Source organism: Dermacentor albipictus, chromosome 4 (genome assembly GCF_038994185.2).
Source record: "Dermacentor albipictus isolate Rhodes 1998 colony chromosome 4, USDA_Dalb.pri_finalv2, whole genome shotgun sequence".
In the NCBI taxonomy this organism is placed as follows: Eukaryota; Metazoa; Arthropoda; class Arachnida; order Ixodida; family Ixodidae; genus Dermacentor; species Dermacentor albipictus.
The window spans coordinates 3,058,386-3,072,644 of record NC_091824.1 but is presented as its reverse complement, the minus strand read 5'-3'; the positions used below and the strand labels follow the sequence as shown (position 1 = coordinate 3,072,644).

The 14,259-nt window shown below is 45.4% G+C and overlaps 1 protein-coding gene across 6 annotated transcripts in view; it reads right to left on the bottom strand.

Moving 5' to 3' along the window:
- Positions 1-14,259, bottom strand: part of LOC139059016 (nuclear factor related to kappa-B-binding protein) — a 617,245-nt gene that overhangs the window by 268,522 nt on the left and 334,464 nt on the right. For all 6 annotated transcript variants that reach the window (XM_070536798.1, XM_070536799.1, XM_070536801.1 and 3 more), the window contains one exon: positions 1,772-1,875. In XM_070536798.1, the coding sequence (XP_070392899.1) occupies positions 1,772-1,875 (104 nt within the window). The remainder of the gene's footprint in view (positions 1-1,771; positions 1,876-14,259) is intronic.

Below are 14,259 nucleotides of genomic sequence, written 5' to 3'. Positions count from 1 at the left end.
CCACCACAATGCCGCTGTGCTCAAAAGCAATGAGCTATGCTTCTTGCCGCCAAACTGCACTGCAGTTGTACAACCCCTCGACCAAGGAGTTATCATGAACTTTAGGTTGGGCTACCGCAAGCGTGTGATCAACTGAATTCTGCTCAATAGGAGCATGAAGCGCGAGTCCATGATCGACTTGTACATGCTGATCGAGATGCTACAGGCTGCTTGGATGGCTGTTCCGGCAAGCAAGGTTGCCAACTGCTTCTGGCGACGACAGCCCGGAGCCTAATATTGGCGAACCCGACGTACCGACGCCCGCACAAGTGCTGGATGCGGCAGACCTGCTGCGCCGCTTCTTTAGCGCTCACGGTGACGGTGAAGAGAGACTCGAAATAGCAGCTTCAGCTGAAAAAGCCATTATTCACCTGAAGAAGATGCGGCAAAAATCCATCAAGCACTTTTTTTTCTGCGAAGTGAGCTGCCAGCTGGTGTGCTGTTGATCAGTCAGTGATGAACCGTTTGGCATGAATAAAGTATCGATGACTTGCTGTCTTTTCTTTTGCTTGTTTTTTTTGTGCAATGGCCGTTTTGTTTTTCGTGTGGCAGGCTGCTTTGAGATTTGGTGGTGAGTACATCCTCTCTTGCTTGTCAAATGTGGATAGGAATGGACAGTGGCTATAACGAACTAATGGTTATAACAAAGTAATTACGCCCCCCCCTTCACCTTAATTATAACAAGGGCTTACTTTATGCATATCGGGTTTAATCAAGTTTATAGAAGGTTATAAGTTTCATCAAGTTAAATAAGTTACTGCAAGGTTAGACAGTTCAAAATGACACATTACACAGGACAGTGTTGGTCCTGTAAAACTCTTGCTTGGGCTAGTTGGTTCATGCTTGAAGTAGTAAAGGCAAGGCGCAGAAGACCAGGACTCAAGAAGAAGAACACAAACGACAGGACCAGCGCCTGTGTGTAATACTGCAACATATGTTGCACCAACTTGCCCAAACAGAAGTATACCTTAGGTATTCTCATCATCATCATTATCATCAGCCTGGTTACGCCCACTGCAGGGCAAAGGCCTCTCCTATACTTCTGTAACTACCCCAGTCATGTACTAATTGTGGCCATGTTGTCCCTGCAAACTCCTTAATCGCATCTGCCCACCTAACTTTCTGCCGCCCCCTGCTATGCTTCCCTTCCCTTGGAATCCAGTCTGTAACCCTTAATGACCATCGGTTATCTTCCCTCTTCATTACATGTCCTACCCATGCCCATTTCTTTTTCTTCATTTCAACTAAGATGTCATTAACTTGCGTTTGTTTCTCACCCAATCTGCTCTTTTCTTATCCCTTAACGTTACACAAATCATTCTTCTTCCCATAGTTCGTTGCGTCGTTCTCAATTTAAGTAGAACCCTTTTCGTAAGCCTCCAGGTTTCTGCCCCGTACGTGAGTACTGGTAAGACACAGCTGTTATACACTTTTCTTTTGAGGAATAATGGCAACCTGCTGTTCATGATCTGAGAATGCCTGCTAAATGCACCCCAGCCCATTCTTATTCTTCTGATTATTTCAGTCTCATGATCCGGATCCGTGGTCACTACCTGTCCTAAGTAAGCACAGTCCACGTAACCTGTCCAAGTAACTCCTCTTGCACACGAGGCGGATGCTCTACCTCTACGCCACCGCTGCATCTAGGTATCCTAGTGACTTCTTTTTTTCTTGAATGGATTTCAATTTATCCTATCGGCACATGTCCCGTGTAGAGGTGGGAAAACGTTACCTGCTGGTCGCTGGCCTCTGCCAGGTACTGCGAGTCCTTGAGCAGTTCACAGATGTCAGCACGTGTTCCTTCGCCATTGGGCAGCCGAGCAGCCGCATCACGCACTGCACGAGGCACACCAGTGGTGGTCAAGCATTCTATGTAAGCAGTCAACTCAAGGTCACCTGGTGGCAATGACACTTTTTCACTGACCAAAGGCAAATGGATGTTGTAGCCTCTATATAGATGTCATGGTAACAATGCATGGTGATGATTAAGAAGACGACGATGAGATGAGATGATGATTAAGAATGTTAACATACCTACCAACCTCAAACCGCTTAGTATACTAGACAAGTTTCCAAAAAATAATACAACTGCGTAAAGGCATACAGTTAGTTAATCGGAGTTTAATGGCGCAAAAGTGACTAAGGCCATGCTGCGCCAGTCACAGGACCATAGAAGATCCAATGTTAAGGCAGCAATAGCTGTGTTACCTTAAAGTCGATGTAAATATCCAGTTTCATCTAAAACCTCGAACAAGTTACTGAATGGCACTAGCTGCTCATCGCCCAAAAATAATGCAGGGTGTAAAGGTACATGCAAGTGATACCAATTGTTGAAATGTTTCCGCCTCTGTGTTTCAGTATGTGGACATGACATAATTATGTGATTTACTGTAAGCGATTCATTGCATTTCTCGCAAGTTGGTGGGTTTTCTTTTAAAAATAGAAAATTGTGCGTTAGATGTGTATGTCCAATTCGAAGTCGACATAACATCACCTCATTTAGCGTAAAGGAATACAAAAATACTATTTTATTGTTCAGAATCTTTTGGTTTGTTGAAAAGCGTAATGAACACATCACAATAGCAGCACAACAAACTCATTACACCTTGGATGTTGAGGGATGTGCTAGCTCTACATTACATTACAGCACTGGCCTCGTTGACGAAGCCTTTTTATACCCCTGTTCGTGGCACTTCCCACGAGTGAGGCTGAGCGTACCTTGCGACTAGCAAAGGTATTTTTTTGACATGGAGGTATGGCACTGGGTGTGGACCTTTTTAATCTTGCTAAAAACTCCTTTAAACTCTGCACTGCCACTGCGGGAGTGTAAAAACACCAAACATAACTTTTAAATGTTTGGCTTACTTAGAACCATCACGCATTTATAGAACATCAGAGACTGCACACCATTGCTCGTCTATACACTCCTGAGAAGTTGTTACTAAGTGAAGGGGGCTGAACTCGGCTTGAATGTCATGAATTCACGAATCTAACTATATGCTCAGCCCCTAGCAGCTGCGCCGAGAACCAGCCAATCTAGGTTCAGTTCCAGTTTCTCACATTAAAGCATGTGTTGAAACATTGCTTCGTAGTTTTCAAAGTTTTGTGATGTCACCGCGCACAAGCCCAAGAAAGAAAAAAAGAAAAACAGATGTTGGAAGAATTTCACTGCATACAATTACGCATGTCATTGCGGTGGATAGACAACAATGTATGATTTCGTTGTTTCCCCCAGGAACCAGATGACATGCACGGGAGACCTGCATGGATAAAGGTGACTGATACCATGCTGGTTGGTTTGAAACACTTCACTCGGGAGGACTTCTTTATTTACGGTGAGTAGACCATTGCTTTCATTTTATATATTCCAAATAAGTTGCTGGTGTTTCAAACAAAACCAAAGGAAGCTTAAGCTTTCTTTGGTTTTGTTAGTTTAATTTTTTGCCCCTCCAGTGCCACTGTAAGGTGAGAGTGGCAGCGTGAGTGGACCGAGAGCTCCAAGTGAGGCGAGGCAAGGCAAGGCGCCATACTCGAAGGCTGTGTGTGCAGTTGACTGTAGTGGCCAGAGAGGAGACCAGGTGGTGCAAATGTGGCGGTGAGATTAAGCCCCCTGAATCAAACTAAAGGTAGCTGTAATGTCGTAGGGCCACACTAGGTGCCCTTAATGAATACACTGTTGCGCCAAAAAAGGAAAATAAAGACTTGGGAAGGAAGAGTACAAAACGACAGATTGGTGCCCTTAGTTGCGTAAATAACAAAGCTATAAAGAGATGGCACCACTGTTGCCCTTACATACATATCAGTGCTCGCGTGAATAAAAGGGTCTTGCATCTTGTGGGGTATGGGTTAACGTCTGTGTCATTCTTCTGCTGATCGCACTGCTGGCCAACACTATAATTTGGCGATGAGGATGGCGTCCGTTGCACTTTCGCCGCCGCCAATATTCCTCACCACCCCGGGCACTCCAGCCATTCCATGGCTCCGCTGGATACGCCTCTTTGAGAATTTTCTTCTTGCATTTGGAGCTGCTGACCTGCCTGCGCCCCGCCATCGAGCTCTTTTGCTACACTGCTTGGGGCCAGAAGGACAACGCATTTTCGATGCACTCCCATCGCCAACGGTGCCGAACGAAGCTGCTTCAGCCACTGATCCAGCGGACGCCGTGCTCCCCAAACAAGACGCCACAGCGGCGCATTCCCCAAACACATACAACATGGCCCGCAAGATGCTGGCTCGACATTTCGTCGACACGTGCAATGTTCGGCTAGAACGCAACCACTTCCGCGAACGCCATCAGCTACATGGTGAGTCCATCTCTGACTTCGCCCTGGCACTTTGAGAACTGGCTGCCTCTTGCAATTTCAGCGAGCAAGCAAACGAAAACATGTGCGAGCAATTCATCACTGGCGTTGCATCTCCGCAGTTACGTTCACGGTTGTTATTGGAAGGAGACGCACTGACTTTCGACTGTGCCGTTGAAATTGCGCTACTTCGTGAGCGAGCTCAGCTTGAGTCTGAAGCCTTTGCTAACCCTGTTCAGCACATCATACAACAACAGCCATGCGAACATGACACTATTGGAATGACCAGACAAAATAACTGGCGTTTCAGCAACAACGACCCGTGCGTCCCTAGTCAAGCCTGCGTTCGTCATGCTCGCCCGCCAACTTCAGACGCAGCCACCGCCGTTGTTCCGTACAGCAGAGTTTCAAATGTCTGCGGCAATTGTGGCACAGCAAGTTACGAGCCGTCTGTATGCCCCGCTCGTGGTAAAACCTGCCTTGCATGCGGCCGCCGTGGCCACTTTATGCAAGGCGCCGTGGACACAACTATGTTGCCTGCACACGGCTGCCGAAGAAGTATCTCTGCCCCCTAGTGTCTCTACGGCTACCGAAGAAGGTTCAGAAGCCATGCTGAAAGGAGCAGCTAAAACTGCACAGGAACAGCACAGTCCGATAAGTCCACCAAAGCTCAGTATGCCAGCTTCACTATGGGCAAAATTTTGCCATTTGTTCTCACCAGGCCTTGGGACTTGCCAAGGGCATTCAGCACAAGGTCAAGGTAAAGTCATCAGCCTCCCCAGTCGTGCAGAAGTTCAGACGTTTGCCACTTTCTCTGCGCAAGCCGGTTAGCAACCAGCTTGAGCGCCTTCTTTCCGATGATGTCATTGAAAGGGTTAACGCTTCCGAGTGGGTTTCTCCTATTGTTGTAGTCTGCAAGAAAGATGAGAGCATCCAACTCTGCGCTGACTTGAGAGCCTAACAAAGCGATTGTACAGTAGTCGACAGCATTCCCTTGCCCCATACGGAAGAGCTGCTACACACTCTGAATGGAGCATGCCACTTTTCAAAGCTCGACCATTACTATTACCAGCCTATTACCAGGTGCTGCTTCAACCAGATAGCAGAGACCCCACTTCTTTCATTACGCACAATAGCCTTTTTCATGTCAAAAGGGTGTGCTTCAGACTGGCATCAACCCCAGCTGCGTTTCAACAACTCTTGACAACGGTCCTGCAAGGCTGCAAAGGGGTGCTGTGCTACCTGGACGACATCATTATCTTTGGCAGAACTGAGAAAGAGCACTTGAGAAATTTGGAGCAAGTTCTTCAACGCATCTCTGAAGCTGGACTTAAGCTCAATGAGAAGTGCGTGTTTAATGCATCGGAGTTACCATTTCATGGGCATCGCGTCAGCATAGAAGGAATAGCTCCCTTTCAAGCCAAGGTCGATGCCATTGTTCATGCTGCCACCCCCACAGACACAAGCATGCTGCGTTCATTTTTGGGCTTGGTTGAGTACTATGCTAAGTTTATTCCGCATCTGGCTGAACAGGCAGAACCTCTGCGAAGGTTACTTCGTAAGGATGTACATTTTGAATGGGATGCCGCTGCCGAAAGAGCTTTGCAAAGGTAATAAAGCTCTTAGCATTGCACAAGGTACTGCAAATGTTCGACCCAACGCTCCCTGTTATTGTGGCCACAGATGTGTCTGTTTATGGCCTGGGAGCAGTACCACAACAGGCTGAGGGGCCACACATTCGAACTGTTGCATTCGCATCCTGAACTCTGACAGAAACAGTACTCAGCGGGAGAGCGAGAGGCCCTGGCGTGTCTGTGGGCATGTGAAAAATGGCACATTTGTCTCTGGGGATGACTGTTCATGCTGGTAACGGACCATAAAGCCCTAGTATCTCTACTTTCAACACATAGCACAGGACAGCGACCACTTCGCATCGCAAGGTGGACCGCTCATTTGCTACATTACAATTTCACAGTTCAGTATAGACGTGGAGAATACAACAAAGTAGCAGATGCTTTGTCCCGGCTACCTGTCCCAGACACAGAAAATGGCCTTCAGATTGAAGAGGAAATTGTGTCTCTGGTCACATCTTCAGTTCATGTCAATGACCTTCTACTTGCTACAGCCGAGGATTGCAAACTCCAGGAGATTGCTCATTTTGTTCAGACATCATGGCCAGCAAAGAAATGTTTGACTGCTGAACTGACTTGACTCCCTACTACGAGGTCCGGGAGGAATTGTCAGTAGCAGATGGTCTGCCTATGTGCTCGGAGCGTATTGTGGTTCCAGCCAAGCTCACTGCTACGTTTATTCAGCTTGCCCATGAATTGCACCCTGGAATTGTGAAGACCAAGCAATGTCTTCGTGAAAAGTACTGGCGGCCAGGTCTGGACAAACAAGTAGAGACTGCCATCCGAAGCTGCACAGTCTGTCAGTCGGCAGACAAAAACGCTACGAGCTATCCTACTCCACTACAGCCACTGGCCCTTCCAGATAAACCTTGGAGCAACATAGCTCTTGATATTGTTGACCCTGGTTAAAACACCAGGGATTGTTGACCCATTTGAGCGTGCACCAGCAGACTGCTGTTTTGTTATATTGGTTGTTGATTATTTTTCCAAATGGCTAGAAGTTGCTTTCTGCAAGGATTTGTCTTCCAGTAAAGTGGTGGACTTCCTCCTGTGAATATTTGCACGGAAAGGCTACCCCGATGAACTGGTCTCGGATCATGGACCACAATTTACATCCCGAGAATTCGAGTTTTTTCTTAAAGACAGGGGCATCAAGCACAGCTTCTCGGCTGTGTATCACCCCCAGGCAAATGGACAGGTTGAAAGATTCATCCATGTACTCAAATATTATATTCAGTTGGCCTTGCTAGAGCAGCGACCAGTGAAGAACACTGTTACAGAGTACTTGGGAATCTTCAGAGTCACCCCTCACAGTACCACTGGCCTTTCTCCTGCAGTGCTTCTGTATGGCCGGCACATCAGGACATCCTTGGGCGTCATCGGACAACCCACCTCCAACTTCTTCACGGACCCCGCTCCGGAGATGTTATCACTTCGGAAGAGGGTGAAAGAGCACCAGCGCAAAAACAAAGTGTATGCTGACCGACGAAGAGCAGCCCGAGTAACGCAGTTCCAAGTTGGGAAGTATGTGCACTTTAAGGAACCAATCCCTGATCCGAAAGGCACTCCCAGCTTTGGACCTCCAATGAAGATCCTCAAGCGCATAGGACGTTGGTCCTTCTGCCCGGAAAACGGTCGAAATTGGAATGCCTCACAGCTGACTGCAGTCACAACAGGAGCATTGCCACAACATGCGGTATGGTGGGATGACGACTACTAAACTGCACCTCTACATGGATCACAAGCCTCTTTGCTGCCAAGTCCACGGACACCTCGCAGAACCTCTAGGCATTTGGAGATATCTCTGTCAATATCTTCAGATCTTTCACAGCCACAGGGTCCAGTACAAGCAAACCTTGCTTCAGAAGATGGTGACAGTGCTTCTGTTGCCATTGAAACTGCTGGTGAGCCGCCAGTGTTTTGCCGGTCCACAAGAGACAGAAGACCACCCGCAAGGTTTTTAGGACTATGCGCTTGGACATAAACGTTGACTGGCTTTGTGAATATGTTTTGTAAATATGTTTGTATTTAGGGGAGGGGTAGATGTAGTGCTGTAGGGTGACACTAGGTGCCCTTAGTTGCATAATTAACAAAGCCATAAAGAGATGGCACCACTGTTGCCCATACATATATATCAGTGCTCATGTGAATAAATGGGTCTTGCATCTTGTGTGGTATGGCTTAACATCTGTGTCGTTCTTCTGCTGATCGCACTGCTGGCCGACACTACAGTAGCGACATACTGTTTTCTTGCCGCTGCAGCTACAGTGAAGAGCATGATAGGAGGCAGGAGAGAAGTCAGTGTTTCCGAATTGGTGGAGTGCCATTGTGTGGTATTTCTTGTGCCCTCTTTTCTATTTCTTTCTTCTTTTCCGCGTCTCGGCGCACTCGCCAACATGACAGTTAGCCATTGAGTTGCTGTGGCGAGGCATTCACAAGAGATCTGACATGTTTTGGCTAAGTTTCGTGGCTACTCGCATCATTGAAGAACTGTGTTTTTGTTTTGTTTTATGTAAGGGACTGCGTTTAAGACTACTGAAGGTACCCTTAAACGGTACTCTGAAAGGTACCTAGCCGCTTCACGGCTGGATACGGCTAGGTACCTTTACCCTTGAAGGTACCTAGCTGTGACATAGTTACTAGCGCTAACAAGACTAATGGAAAAAAAGCTAGGACAGGACAAAGTGCTAGAACTTTTTTCCATTAGACTTATTAGCACTAGTAATTATGTTACAGCAAATGCATCAATACCAACTAGCCCAACTTTCTACGTTAAAGGTACCTAGCCACTTTCACCATCGCCTGCTGACCTTTGCCCTTGAAAGTACCTAGCCACTTTCATGGTTGCCTGCTTACGTGTTAATGTGCAATTCGGAACCACAATGTTAGAACCATGTTTACATAGTACTAAACAATGTGACCTACCACGATAAGTTGGGCTCCGTTAGCTTTGCACTGCCTTCTAGTATAAATTGGTTATACAACCTTTGTCAGAAAAGTTCCAGGACCAAGGCAGTAAAAAACAGAAAATTGCACTTACCATGTAATGATCCTAGCTCCTATCAAAGTTCCCTCAGCTCCCTCAGCTATCTATACACAACTGCCAACGTTTCTGGAGGTTTTGAAAGCAAGAAGGGAAATCTGTAATGCTGATGCTTGTAAGCTCAATTTTCACAGCCCATTGGATGTCTGCGATATCTTGAGTCGCCTTTTCACTCGCAGAAACAAGAAAAAATCACACGAGAGGTCGGGCAAATATGGCGGATGTGGGATGGCAATAACAGAATGTTTGGCCAGATACTTGTTAACAAATAAAGCAGTATGGGGTCTTACATTGTGATGCAGTAAGAACTAGTCCTGAGAATGCCACAAATCAGGGCGGAAATGTTGAATTGCTTCTCGCAAACATTTCAAGACTTCGATGTAAAGAGTTTGGTTCACTGTTTGACGAGGAGAAACATACTCATAGTGAACCAATCCTTTACTATCAAAGAATGTGATCAACATTGTCTTTGTTCTCGAAGGTTGTCATTTGACTTTTTTTGATGCTGGTGATCCATGACTCTGCCATTCAGCACTTTGATGCTTCATGTGAGAATCATAATGGCAGCCCCAACTTTATTCCCCAGCAATAATGTTTGACACAAATGTGGGATCACGTCTGGCTCTACCCAATAGCTCAGCACAAATTCATCATCTGTCCTCTTTCTGATCGTCTGTTAGTGGGTGAGGGAGGATTTTTGCATTAAGTTTCCGTTTTCCTAAATCTTCACATAAATCAAATCTTCACACATCATGATTCAAATTTAGTTCTTCTGATATCATTAGCACAGTTACACAATGGTCTTCTTGCAATAACTGCCTTACAAGCTCCATGTTAGCATCGGTATGTGCTGTAGACTAGTGACCAGCTCTGGAATCATCTTGCACTGAATCTCTGTCTTCATGAAATCTATTGTGCCACTCGAAAACTTGACTTCTTGAAAGTGCCTCACCTGGATATGCTTGCTTAATCCTGTTCCACAGTTCACTAGGGGTTTTCCCGAGCTAAACGAAGAATTAATGTTTCCTCTTTGCTCACAATCAGCATCCATTGTGTCATCTTAACTAATGCGACAACCTCAACAATGTGTTGCTAAGCACAGTCCTGTCACCTAGTGAGTTGGTGCGGAAACATGGCCACGGTCATGTCAAGTAATAACACATACCAGGTAACACAAAAACAACATTTGTTCCTTTTTATTATTGCAAACTCGGAAATAAAAAAAAATTCTCCTGGAACTTTTATGACAAAGGTTGTACCTTTGTCTTTCCAGTCCACCAAAGTCACGGCTGATGGCTCAATTGAAATTATTCAATTGAATAATTGAAATGAGTTTTTACACATGTAGGATTCTCTGGGCTGGCTGGTCTTCTGCATAATAAGGTGACCTTGCTGTCTATAGGGTTATCTAATTGAGCTATAACGGTTGTTCGGTTGCTATAGTCAGAAGTTAAAGTCCCCGTTTATTTTTAAGTGTCCCATTAGAAGTGTTCGAGGCTATGTAACTGAGGCAGGAGTGTGGAGCAGAGGTAGAACATAGAGCCTCTAATCTGAAGGTCGTACATTCGAATCCTCCTTCAGTACACTGCATTTCCAGGCTTGGAGTGGTGCCTGACAGCGTAAAAAAAGATAGAGAGAGAGAGGAATGCCACAAGCCAGTGTGGCATTATACTAGTCTAGGTGCAACCAAATTAGGAAGCCCAACTTAGCTTCAACAAAAGACACTCCCTCACCAGAACAGGAATTGGCCTTCCTGGTGCAGTATTCGGCCACTACCTCCCAATTAACCCATGGCCCTCAATCCCAAGCAGCTCTGGAGCACCTGACCAAAGTGGCGGTCAGACTTGCAACGCAGCGGAAGGTGCCAAGAATCTCTAAACCTGGACAAGCCTCCACTGGAAACTGAACCCGGCAAGTTCAACACACGAACACTCTCGAGTAAAGCTAGCTTAGCAGGATTCTTTGAAATATCAGGCATTGTGTGGGATATTATTGGCCTTAGTGAGGTTGGAAGAACTGGTGAGGCTTACACAATGCTGACTAACGGCCACGTTCTCCGAAACAGAGGGCTCCCAGATAGGAAGCAATACGGGGTAGGACTCCTAATTCATAAAGACATAGTGGGCAACATTAACGAACTCTACAGCATTAAAGAGAGGGTAGCAGCAGTCGTAATAAAGCTTAATAGAAAAGTGATGGTTTGGGCTAGTTGATTTTCCATTTTCAGGCTGTGGTACAGTGTGAAGCGGGACATGCTCGTTTTTTCCTGTGCCCCCTGTCCTGCTTTGCGCGATACCACATGGTCTAATAGGAAATGCAGAATGTACAAGTAGTACAAGCCTAAGCTCCAACCTCCAGACACGATGGTGAAGAAATAGAACAGTTTTAAGAACATGCTGAAGTGGCGATGAGAAAAGTGCAAACTCAGTATACCGTAGTAATAGTGACTTCAATGCAAAAGAGGGGGAAAAGCGGCCTGGTGAACAAGCAATTGGCCACTATGGTATCAGTTCTAGGAACACTAGAGGAGAGATGTTGGTAGAATTCACAGAAAGGAATAGGCTCTGAATAATGAACACCTTCTTCAGGAAGCGCAGCAACAGAAAGTGGACCTGGAAAAAGCCCAAATGATGAAACAAGAAATGAAAAAAATTTCATACTTTCTGCCATTCCCAGTATAATGCAGGATGCAGAAGTGTTAAGTAGGGTAGAGTGCAGTTATCATAGGCTACTAAGGTCTAGGATTTACCTCAATATGAAGAGGAAAAGAGCAAAATTAGTCAAGAAGAAACAGGCCAACCTAGATGCAGTAAGGGTAAAACAGACCAATTCAGGCTGGTTCTTGCAAACAAATATGCAGCCCTAGAACAGAGAGATGAAGATAACAAGGAGGTAATGAATGAAACTGTAACTAGGTTGGCTTCAGAAGCAGCAATTGAACAGAAAGGTAACGCACCAAAGCAACCAATAGGCAAGCTTTCCCAAGTAACAAAGGACCTAATAAAGAAACTACAAAGAATGAAAGTGTCCAACTCAAGAGATAAGATAGAATTCGCAGAATTGTCAAAACTGAACAACAAGGCGATAATAAGTGATATTCGAAACTATAACACGAGAAAGACTGAAGAAGCCGTAAAAAATGGACGCAGCCTGAAATCAGTGAGGAGGAAACTTGGCACAGGACAAACCAAGATGTATGCACTGAAATATAAGCAGGGTAATATCATCAGCAATTTCGACGATACATGTATAGTGACACGTGTATTTATATTTATCGGGCGACCAGGTTTCGCCGCCTAACAAATCTTATCGCACAGGGCGGGACGCGCTTGCATGTATCCGAAGTTTCTGGAAAGTTATCGATGCTTCTATCCGCAGTCTGTTATCGCCAAACCTTGTGTTATCTGATTTATTCGCCTGACGCGAATGATGTAGAACTTTATGGAAGGCACGCGGGTCCCAACGATTAGTCTGGAACATTCGACGACTCTGTATAAAAGCCGACACGCTTGACCCGCTGATCAGATTTTCGACGAACGCCGACTGTGTTCGCCGCTATCGTTGTGCTTTAAGTGTAGCCTGTTTTGCAGGCACAGGTTCGCCCAATAAAAGCTAGTTTTGTCTTTCACAGTACTGCTACTGTGTCATTTAACGTCACTACCACGTGACAATAGTAAAAGCTGCTGATAAATTCTGTGCTGACCTATACAGTATTCATAGCAGCCACCCTACTTTCATTCGAAGTACTCACAAACGGGTTAAAGAGGCTCCTTCTATGACTTGCCATGAAGTTAGAAGGGCCTTGCAAGACATGAACTGGGAAAAAGTGGTAGGAGAAGATGGAACAACAGTCTTTCGTTAATGTGAGAAAATTGTCGTTTCTTCAGGGAATATTATTTGCCACTACAAATAATATTCCAGCACACTTTGCAGCATAGCATATTATACATAATAGAATGCTCTTTCCAAAAACATACGTTGCCAAACAAAAACATTTCTTTGCAAAACATAAAAATTCTAGAAAGTGCCATTTTTGCTGCCAGTTGATAAAAACAAATATAAAGGAGCATGATATCTACAAAAACATTATTATCAAAAGAAATTCGGAATATACATTTCAAAGATAAATAACATATCAAAGATAAATAACATAGGAATAATGTCTGAAAAAATAAATGCTCAGTACAACGCCGTCCTTCGGATACAAAAAAGAAGCTAAGGCCATGAATACTTTGTTTAGTGCAAAACGACACACACAAGAAAGACGACAGGACAAGGCGTTTTGTCCTGTCGTCTTTCTTGTGTGTGTCGTTTTGCACTAAACAAAGTATTCATGGATTCGCACCAACTAGCCCGCCAACGCATTGTGCTGAAGCTAAGGCCAGTTCATCGCTCATGCCATACAGTGAAGCAGCTCCTGGATTTTGTGAAGTATAGGTGCACTCCGCACTTTTCCTGCAAAATGTCTGGTATTTGTTCATCTTTGCGGTCTTCGTAACACATTTTGCAGTTCTGCTTTTTCGGGATCTTCTGAGGATGGTCCGATGAGAAGTCCAAGGAACATACTTCAGCAGTTCGACCAGAGTCATGCACTTCTTCCAGGACCGATTGCTCCCAGCGTAGCTGGGCCCTAAAAGATTATGCAACCAAGAATCTCTTTGAATTTTTGCAGATTGTCTTTCACACCTCTGCAGAGAAGAAGAGTAGAAAGAAATCCCATGCCATTCTAAACTGTCTTGAGCTGATCCGTAGTGCTGGGCTGAGATGTGCTACAGGCGGCCTTCTTGACATGAGCAGAAGTTTCTTTGCTGCCAATGGCAGCACATCGTAACCAAGCGAACTATGCTACCTGAAGCTAATCAGTAGAGCTCACTGGTCATGAAAAATATCAGCAAATAAGTGCGCACAAGGAAGGAGACTGCTCAAGGCCATAAAGGAAAGTCGTCGGTGAACAGCTCAGATGTCCCATGCTGACTCAAAACATTGTTGCCGTTAGCGCTTGAATCTGTTTTGTTGTCCTCTTCAGAATGATAACTCGAGTCCTCAACACTAAATTGAAGTGTATGCGCAGCATACTTACGAGCACGACTCTTTTCTCACAACGCAGCCGTGCAGCACCCCGCCATAGGAGCGACTTTCGACAACTGTGTAGTGGTGACGCCGGCAGTGCCTGTTGTCGGGATTTTACGAGAGAAGTGAAATGGAAACTCTTGGAAACTGGCTGAAAATCCAGGTCCACATGTTG